We start from the raw sequence: 11,121 nt of genomic DNA on the forward strand, positions 1-11,121 counted from the left end.
AATGTGCCCATGCAACGTAAACTCATTATTTTTTAGTGCTATGCTTAAGTCAATATTATTATGTGTGTAATGTGCAGCAAGATAAAACAACATAAAATGAAAGTAGTAAGAACGCATGAGAGAGAGAGAGAGAGAGAGAGAGAGAGAGAGAGAGAGAGAGAGAGAGAGAGAGAGAGAAGCCAGGGATGACACTTAGACGCGTCCTGCTGGTCACGTACGTACTCAACCTGCATCTCCTAACATATTCATCCACGCAATTACTCATGTTACCCATTTAAATTTCCTTACTTTCCTTTATCCATTTAATTTGAGACTCACCCAATATTTAGTGAAAGAATTCCCCTTAACAAAGAAACTATCAGTATTCATTTAGCCCTCTTTGTTTTAGTCAGTAAAGTTTTTGAAAGTAAAATGTTTTATTCAAGTAAAGACCGCGTGGGGAGCGGGTGTAGGCACGCGCGGGCGCGCGCGTGCGTGCGTGCGTGCATATGTGTGTGTGTGTGTGTGTGTGTGTGTGTGTGTGTGTGTGTGTGTGTGTGTGTGTCGCACCCCCCCGACCTTCTTACCTTCCTTCCATGTATGCCCTCCCCTTAGCAGCAGCGATGGAAGGTGGTTGGAGCGCTTTCTCACCAGTCACTGGTGGTGGGCAGGAACCGATAACTTAAGTATTCACGGAATCGATTCCTTGGGCTGGCGGATCCGTCGGAATCGGTTCCGGAACCAGTTCCGGAACCAGTTCCGTGGAGAATCGTGTAGAGCGCGCAGGGCTTGTACCAGAGTGTTGGAGCCGCCGTCGCGCTGCACAGACGGTTACCAGGCGAGCTGATTCTGGAATCGGTTCCCTGGGGAATAGCGTAGAGCACGCGTGGTGAGTACCATGTCTTAGAGCTGCCAGCGTGCTGTTCAGACGGTTACCATTAGTGTGTAGCGGTTCCAGGACTCATCTAGAATACTGGCAGAGATTATTACCAACTCCCGTTCCTGAGAGACCGAGGGTCTGGGATAGATTGGATATTGCCTGTCACTGTGATGAATGCTTTTGTTTGTCACGATGTCCATATGTCTGTTGTTAAATTAATATGTTTAGCTTCCTCCAGCTTTTGATGGGCTCTCTACCTCTCTATTGTAAATAAAAGGTAAGAGAGTCCTACCTATCTCTCTTGGGCTTGGCAAGTCATATCTGGGGTTGAGTCCATTTACTAATCTTTTGAGCCCTTCAACAATAGATAGTTGTTGTAAGTCTTTCACTGTCATCCTGGCAACCAGATTGTCAAGTTCCTTCTTTTTATTCGAGTCATTCTTATAGGGCTGAGCCCTAGTGATGCCCTCGATCAGTGTTGGTTGAGCAGAGGTGGATGGTCTGGGGTGTTTGGCAGCAATTCCATATCTGCATCCTCCTTGAACTCTGCATATTCAATGGGATGTTTGGTGCGCAGGTGTTTCATCATGTTCGATGTACTTCCACTGTACTTAAGCTTATCTTTACACATCAAACATACAATGTCAGACGACATCTCCATGTGCGTCCACACTGGAGCTGTTTAATTCCACTTGGATGCTATTGTTTTACGTGAAATTTAGGTTTAATAAGTGAGATGTACACCTCCGTTCTCTATGCTCTGATGTTTGTACTATCTGACCAACCGATTCCAAGCAAGGCCTAGTGGAACCGCTGGAACCAATTCCGGAACCAGATCCCACCCAGCCTTAGTAGTCACTACCCAGCAGTAGGAAGGAGCAGACATGCTGAGACGTGCTCTAATATTTGAAGGAGACTTAGGCGGGATAAACTTATCTGGGTCAGTTTGCCTTATGGGGATAAGCGAGTCATTACTGGCCATACACCCCAGTTTACTTATATAGACTAGGACTCTCCATAGTAGTCTGCCAGTAAGGGTAGTTGTGAATTACACACTATACCCAAAGAAGTGACTCCTTGCCTGTGTGAGAGTACAGGTTGAGCTGGCACAGTGAGTGGTGACTGACCCCTCTTGTGTGTTAGTGGGTTTTTGCTGTAGTTTCCGGTGTCTCTTGTTAGTGTCCCTGTTTGTCTTAAATGCTACTGTGGGCTGATGCAGTTCAGCAGCAGAGGATCTATGTAATTAGCCATATAAACTTTACTCCCTCCTCAGGTCCTGACAAGGCCTGTTGTCCAAGAGGCAGTAAATGATACTACTCGGCTTGAGGCTGTAACATTCTGTTGTGCAGTGGGAGGGCTGTCACGCCATTGGGCTGGTATAATACCCCATTGGGCTGGAATCCAGCCCAATGGGGTATTATACCTAGACCATATACGTGTTATTGTATGTTAACTGTTTTTTCCTAGTCGTGGTTGTCGATTCCCTGCAGCTGTGGGGTGTTAAGTGTTGTTTGGTGTATTTCCCTTGTCTGTGGGTCGGTAAAACAGTCTGGTGACCTCAGCTTAGTGTGACATGGAGTTACGACTGTTGTGAATAGGGTGCAGGAGTTACAAGGGACCCTGTACACCTGTCCGTGAGCCCTACACCGAGTCCACGTAAGAGGTGGCTCAGTGAAGCTAGTCCAGGTGCTGCAGCTTGGTGAAGGGGCTGGGAATTGGGGTCATAACATGTGTTTCTGAAGGCTAGGTAATGACTATAAGTCTGGAGTCTAAGATACAGGCTGCTGGCATTGTCGTACGATCTACTTCAGTTCTGAAGCAACATTCACAGCATGAAGATAACGGCGACATCCGCAGATAAGGAGTTTTCGGTCGATTTCATTGAATTTTATAAAGAACAAACTTGTCTATGAAAGGTGAAAAGTAAAGAGTGTAGCGACAAAAATAAAAGGAATGCAGCATATGACATTTTATTAGAGAAATTTCAAGAAAAGGATGCAATGGCCACTTGACACAGTATTGACAAAAAAATAAAAAAAAAATAAATAAATAAATAAATAAAAAAGTTAATAAATAAATAAAGTAAAATACTTTACCTGGTGGTGGCAGGCTCCGATCCGGCCTGTGACTCCACCCCACTTTGGTCGTACGATCACTCCGTACGCAGTGAGATTTGCTTATGATTCTGGTGGCCGGATCCGACGGTCATAATGTCTATGGTGAATGTAGAGTTGTGTGAAGGAAGCGAATTGTCTTTAGAGGGCAGGTTGTGGCTGCCTCATTGTGTTGAGACAAAAAGGGAAACATTCAGTGAGGTCACAGCTGTGTCAGTGATAAGTTCACAGCACTCCCTGTGCTTAAGACCTCAATAGAAGTAATTACCGTTTCGGTAGGTGACTAAGTGACTTCTGCCTCCTGCTATTTCTTCCGCTAACCAATAAATGTTATTTCGGTATTTATTTATAAGCTAAGTATTTATTTATTTATTTTTTATTAATAAGTATAGGGTAAACAAGTAGTGTTTACTTGACACATGATAATGATGTGGTGGCAATTGCAGCAGCAGTTATTGCCAAGTAGCCATAGGTTTGAAGTCACGTCCTGCAGACTCGCATCCTCCCCTCATATAAGCGCGTGGTGGAGGCACAACACCCAGGGAACCTAATAATTAATGGTGGTTTGGTTTTTCTTTAAATCTTTCACATAAATTAATGTGGTACATATCAGGAGTTTAACTGAGAATTCAAAGAATGGTCCGAGAATATAATAATAATAATAATAATAATAATAATAATAGTAATAACAATAATAATAACAACAATAATGATATACAGGGTGTAACGCGAGTTTCTGCAAATACTGAAAAAGGTGAAAGAATGTGTAATTCTAAGTAGAAAATGTTCTATACACATATGCATTTTAAGGCTTTGTTTATCCATCAAAGGAGTTGAAAATGTATGGAACTCGTAGGTGTGCTATGCCTGTAGCTACGAGGTGACCGACAGACGGTTGCATTGTTGCTGCCTCGGAGGTGCCACTTGGTCAAATTACGAATAGTTTAATCTTATTCTTTTGCAAGCTGTGGAATATTACAGTATCTTATAACAAGACAAATGGTATTAAAAAGCATGATATTTACTGATAAGCATTACACAACAACATTATTGGGGTGATTTGAAGTTCTGTAAAATGCTACATGGCATCATCACTCAGCTGTTTTCAAGGTCGCCTGGACTTGCTTCCCCCCTCTTCCTTCGCTTCGATGATGCCATATAGCATTTTACAGGAGTACTTTTAATCACCGCAATAATGTCGTGCAATGCTTATCAATAAATTACAAGCTTTTTAAGATACTGTAATATTCCACAGCTGGCAAAAAATAAGATTAAACCATTTGTAATTTGACCAAGTGGCACCTCCGAGGCTGTGACAGTGCAACTGTCTGTCTGTCACCTCATAGCTACACGCAGAGCACACCCTTGAGTCCCATACAGTTTCAACTCCTCTGACAGGTAAACAAAACCTTAAAATGCATATGTGTATAGAACATTTTCTATTTAGAATTACACGTTCTTTCACCTCTTTCAGTATTTGCAGAAACTCGCGTTACATCCTGTATAAATACAACAACAACAACAATAAAGCTTATATAGTTTTGTGGTGCTCTTAATGATCATGTTTGTAGTGCAGAATCAGGCTACACATTGAATACATAAAGAGCAAGTACTGTGGTTTACCAATACTAGGAATATGGTGGTGTGTACATTATACTCAATATTGCCGCCTCAAGATTATTATTATTATTATTTTATTATTATTATCATTATTATTATTATTATTATTTTTTTTTTTTTTTGCACTGAAGATATTTTGTGTATTTTTTTTCTTTAAGGTTTTTATGCATTATGTTAATCGTTCATCTGCTACCCCCTTGCCTACGAACTCTCCTTTTATATGTCATAATGAGAGAGAGAGAGAGAGAGAGAGAGAGAGAGAGAGAGAGAGAGAGAGAGAGAGAGAGAGAGAGAGAGAGAGAGAGAGAGAGAGAGAGAAGTTATCTTGGGAAAGTGAGTGTCAGATTAATTCCAAACATGTCAAAATTTATAAGATAATAATAATAATAATAATAATAATAATAATAATAATAATAATAATAATAATCTGAAAATAGAGTAAGATGGTGAGACACGGTTAGTATACAATGGCGTGTATACATACATAAAAAAGAAAAAAAATAAATAAGTAAAAAATAAATAAATAAATAAATATTAAGTAAATAGTAAATAAATAAATAATACAGATAAACTGATTGATGGTAAACAATAAAAAAAAGAATAAAAGAAATACATACATACAAAAATAAATATAATGGAAAGTAACAAAAGATAATAAGAATAAAGATATAAGCTTATGGGTGAATTATTTATAGTAATAATAATAATAATAATAATAATAATAATAATAATAATAATAATAATAATAATAATTATTATTATTATTATTATTATTATTATTATTATTATTATTATTATTATTATTATTATTACCATCATTATTATTATTACTATTATTATTATTATTATTATCATCATTATCGTTAATATTGTTACCAAAATTAATATTACTATTGCTATTATCATCATAATAAACATTAAATACTGCAGAAGCACTGTACATTCATAATACAACTTGTTACTAAAGTTAAAGCACAATGCAACACATACATGCCAGTGACAAGAAATGTAGAAGCGTTCCAAAGCTGAACGAGCAGACAGCGTGTCACTAAAGAACTCTTCATGTCCTTTTACAGCTTGGGTGATGGCAGGAACCCGAACAAGGACTATGGCTCGCATTGTGGGGCTGGGTGCGGGCATAGTTGGTGTGGGTGCCCTCGCTGCCTCCTACATATACGATGATGATCAACACACAAAGGTAAGACTCTGACATCCCTTGCCATCTTATATGCATAACTTTCCTCAGTTAAAGTACGGAAGTTATTATTTTTTCTTTTTGTATTTGAGCATATTATTTACCTAGCAGAATTACCCGGCGTTACCCGGGTAAAATTTGGCTCTCCAAAGCACGGTTTATCACCATAAGTCTGTTGTTTGTTTGGCAAAGCTATTAACCAAACAAACTTTACTTTATAATGAACCTAAAATATACTTCCGGTTGATGGGATTCAACTCCAAGCTGACTATGAATGCTCCATTTATACCTCTCCCCACCATCAAAAATCCATGCTAACAATGAATACTTGGCGCCACCATCAAAAATTGGGTTACGGTTAACGGTTTTGGGTTGGAAGTACTTAAGACGTAGCTTATGTTACTCCCTGTATCAAGGGGGATCCCCCTACCAAATTTCATCACAATGAGTACAATGTTTTTTTTTTTTTCCGTGAAAAACGGACACACCCACACACAGACAGACCGACAGTGTGTTTTATTGCATAAGGTCAACAGAGCTCTGATGCTCACTCACGATTTTTACTAATACATTTCTACAGCTGCTACACTTTAGCTATGGGCATGTTCTGCATTTCTTTTCAAAAACATAAGCTCCTTACCTTCATCCTTACCTTTCATCTCCTTCAATGTAAATTGATAGAACAAATGAATTAGAGGTTTCCTTTTCGATATGATAAATCAATCCCATTTGCTTCCTAATTTTATTTAGGTGTTTGCAAATGTCCAGCCTCAAAAAATAAAATACGCACCTAAAGATTATATATATATATATATATATATATATATATATATATATATATATATATATATATATATATATATATATATATATATATATATATATATATATATATAATCCAAGCTAACAATGAGTGCTTGGCGCCACCATCAGAAATGGCAGAAATGGGTTGCGGTATTATATATATATATATATATATATATATATATATATATATATATATATATATATATATATATATATATATATATATATATATATATATATATATATATATATATTGAAGTTCAAAAAAGTGATGTTTTTAAATACACATCTAATGGAATGTAGAAACTGTGTGCTCATATGGTCTTTACCTTATACCTAAGATTGTATCACACAACCTTTGTGGTAGTTTGGTAATTTGTATATTGATTACATGATGCTCTTTTTTAATCCACCAGGTTTTTGTTTCTTCCTCTAAGTTTTTGATCATATGATGAACTAACTCCAGAAACAGCAGAATTTAATTCATTTGACCATCCCATTTAGATACATGGCCTTTACATTCTGTCTTTTGGGTTGGAAGTAATTAAGCTTATGTCACTCCCTGTATCAAGGGAGATCCCCCTACCAAATTTCATCACAGAGGAAATCACAGATTCATCATTCAGAGGATTTGATTTTATTGTAACAATACTATTTCCTTTTAAACCAGTTATCTGTTTGGACCACATTTATCTTATTCCTCGATGAAAAAATGTCAACCACAGTTTCAAGAGGTTTTTTCTACATTCTTTACAGTTTACCTACAATTTTATGTATCAATGTACATCTAATATATCAAATAAAAAAAAAAAAAAAAACTATACACGGTACCGTGTCACTTTCCATTTCCAAGTGATTAAATTCTGTTTTGCCACAGTCAGAAACCATTCAATCTGCAAGTTTGTTTTGATGCTCTCAGCTCCTGAAATGCGAGCAACGTCGATATTATCTGTGGTATCTTTAATAAGATCCCTTTCACACAACACCACCACCAGAGTGTGAAAGGAGTAACCGCAAGTTAAAAGAGCGGGCCATCGTCGTAGGCATTACCTGCCCACTCCACTGCGGTGGCGTCGTATGAAAGACTCCCACTACAAACAGATGGACGGTGGCGGCCATCGGTGGTGTCGAGTGAAAGGGGCCTTTTTCACTTTTTTCAATATTTCTCTTGATGAAAAAGGAAGTCACAAAGTATTAAACTGTGCAAGTAAGAAGGAATGAAGTACATGCATTTGTATTAGGTATTCATATTCGAATACAATATGCGTGTGTGTGTGTGTGTGTGTGTGTGTGTGTGTGTGTGTGTGTAACTATGTATGTATGTATGTATGTATGTATCTATCTATCTATCTATCTATCTATCTATCTATCTATCTATCTATCTATCTATCTATCTATCTATCTATCTATCTATATATATATATATATATATATATATATATATATATATATATATATATATATATATATATATATATATATATATATATATACATAATTTTTCTTATGTAGTAGGGACACCAGCCAAGGGCAACAAAATCCAATAAAAAAAAAAAAAGGCCTACTAAGATGCCAGTCCTCGAATAGGGTCCAAAGCACAAGTCAAAAATTGAAGGATAAGTGTCTTGAAACCTCGCTCTTGAAGGAATTCAAGTCATGGGAAGGTGGAAATACAGAAGCAGGCAGGGAGTTCCAGAGTTTACCGGAGAAAGGAATCAATGATTGAGAGTACTGGTTAACTCTTGCATTACAGAGATGGACAGAATAGGGTGAGAGAAAGAAGAAAGCCTTGTACAGCAAGGCCACGGGAGAAGAGGAGGCAGAAGTTAGCAAGATCAGAAGAGCAGTTAGCAGGAAAATAGCGGTAGAAGATAGCAAGAGATGCAACACTGCAGCAATGAGAGGCTGAAGACAGTCAGTTAGAGGAGAGGAGTTGATGAGACGAAAAGCTTTTGATTCCACCCTGTCTAGAAGAACAGTATGAATGGAACCCCCAGACATGTGAAGCATACTCCATACTGGGACAGATAAAGCCCCTGTACAGAGTTAGCAGCTGGAAGGGTAAGAAAAACTGGCGATGTCTCAGAACACCTAATTTCATAGAAGCTGTTTTAGCTACAGATGAGATGTGAAATTTCCAGTTTAGATTATAAGTAAGGGGCAGACCAAAAATGTTCAGTGTAGAAGAAAGGGACAGTTGAGTGTCATTGAAGAAGAGATAGTTGTCTGGAACGTTGTGTTGAGTTGATAGATGGAGGAATTGAGTTTATGAGGCATTGAACAACACCAAGTTTGCTCTGCCCCAATCAGAAATTTTAGGGATCAGAACTCAGGCGTTCTGTGGCTTCCCTGCATGAACCCTTTACTTCCTGAAGGGTTAGACGTCAACGAAAAGACATGGAAAGGTGCAGGGTGGTATCATCAGCGTAGTAATGAATAGGACAAGAACTTTGGTTTAGATCATTGATGAATAACAGGAAGAGAGTGGGTGTCAGGACAGAACTCTTAGGAACACCAATGTTAGTAGATTTAGGAGAAGAACAGTGACTCTCTACCACAGCAGCAACAGAACAGTCAGAAAGGAAACAGAGAGGAGGATAGAAACTGTAGAAGGGTAGTTTGGAAATCAAAGCTTTGTGCCAGACTCTATCAAAAACTTTTGATATATCTAAGGCAACAGCAAAAGTTTCACCAAAATCTTTAAAACACGATGACCAAGACTCAGTAAGGAAAGCCAGAAGATCACCAGTACAGAGGCCTTGATGGAACTCATATGATCGGATAGAAGGTTGTGAAGTGATGGATGTTTAAGCATCTTCCTTCTGAGGATAGATTCAATAAATAGGCAGGAGATTGAAACAATAGGATGGTAGTTTGAAGGATTAGAACGGTCACCCTTTTTAGAAACAGGCTGAATGTAGGCAAACTTCCAGCAAAAAGGAAGGGTAGATTTTGACAGACAGAGTTGAAAGTGTTTGACTAGGCAAGGTGCAAGCATGGAGGTGCAGTTTCGGAGGACAATAGGAGGGACCCCGTCAGCTCCATAACCCTTCCAAGGGTTTAGGCCATCGAGGGCATGGAAAACATCATTGCGAAGAAGTTCAGTAGGTAGGATGAAGTCGTCAGGGGGTGGAGGAGAGAGAGAAACAAGCCCTGAATCATCCAAGGTAGAGTTTTTAGCAAAGGTTTGAGTGAAAAGTTCAACTTTAGAAATAGATGTGATAGCAGTGGTGCCATCTGGTAAAGGAAGGAAAAAAGAAGCAAAGTTATTGGAGATGTTTTTCGTTAGGTGCCAGAAGTCACAAGAGGAGTTGTATCTTGAAAGATTTTGACAGTTTCTATTAATGAAGGAGTTTTTTTTTTTTTTGGTAGTTGGCGAATGGACTTCGCATGGTTACGAGCAGAAATATAAAGTGCATGAGATTCTGGTAATGTGGGCCACCTCTCTATCATGTATAGCGCGAGAACAGGCTGTGTTAAACCAAAGTTTGGAAGGTTTAGGTCGAGAGAAAGATTGAGGAATGTACGCCTCCATGCCAGACACTATCATCTCCATTATGTGCTCAGCACAGAGATGGGTCCCTGACACGGAAACAGTAGTCATTCCAAAGAAAATCTGCATAATACCTCCTCAGGTCCCCCCAATTAGCAGAGGCAAAACACCAGAGGCACCTCCGCTTTGGGCGATCCTGAGGAGTGATTGGAACCTTTAGAAAAGATTTGAGAATATGATCGGATGGAGCCCAACGGAGAGGATGGGATAACTGCATATATATATATATATATATATATATATATATATATATATATATATATATATATATATATATATATATATATATATATATATATATATATATATATATATATATAATATGAATAGCTGTGTGCGACAAGGTGCCAAGCCCCAACCACTGTGAAATGGAGTTAATAATGTATCCTGTTCTATAATTTCCTGTACATCTTGAAAATAACATTGATGTGATTGTATCTCTATCGTGCGTGCAGCTAACATCCATTATTCATATTCGTAGCAGTGTATACTTCATCAGCCATGCTATCGCCATCACTATCTCTTTCGGTACATATCAGATGTTTGAACAGGCAACTATTGATAATGATAGTTAATTTTAATCCAAATCATTAGTGTACATTATTGTTACTAAAAAAAAAAAAATTGTGTTACACACATTAAGGTTTCCATAAATGACTAAAAAAAAAAGAACCTTTATTGCGGTGGCCACAAGTTTTCTCTTATCAACACGTGCCACACCAGCCAGCCCAAACTGTCGTACGGCATTGCTAATGCCAATATCCTTATGTTTTGTATCATTATTGCAGGAAGCTATGTTATTAAAGTAAAGTTATTACTTAACTATTGGTAAGAGAGAGAGAGAGAGAGAGAGAGAGAGAGAGAGAGAGAGAGAGAGAGAGAGAGAGTGCGCTATCAGTGACCATTACCAAGGTGATAGTGCACTCTCTCTCTTGTGATCTTGAAAAAGGAATGCAAATCACTTGCGAATCTT

General features: G+C 38.1%; 1 protein-coding gene across 10 annotated transcripts in view; it reads left to right on the plus strand.

The window, feature by feature from the left end:
* Positions 1 to 11,121, plus strand: part of LOC135099770 (glycerol-3-phosphate dehydrogenase, mitochondrial-like) — a 166,368-nt gene that overhangs the window by 23,865 nt on the left and 131,382 nt on the right. For 9 of the 10 annotated variants that reach the window (XM_064002288.1, XM_064002292.1, XM_064002289.1 and 6 more), the window contains exon 2: positions 5,670 to 5,791. Coding sequence is in view for 9 of the 10 variants with exons in the window: in XM_064002282.1 (XP_063858352.1) it covers positions 5,670 to 5,791 (122 nt within the window). In the remaining variant the exon portion in view is untranslated. Of the gene's footprint in view, positions 1 to 844; positions 869 to 5,669; positions 5,792 to 11,121 lie in introns of those variants that run through there. The other variant, XM_064002290.1, reaches the window with a different exon arrangement.

This window comes from Scylla paramamosain, chromosome 4 (assembly GCF_035594125.1).
Source record: "Scylla paramamosain isolate STU-SP2022 chromosome 4, ASM3559412v1, whole genome shotgun sequence".
Lineage (NCBI taxonomy): Eukaryota > Metazoa > Arthropoda > Malacostraca > Decapoda > Portunidae > Scylla > Scylla paramamosain.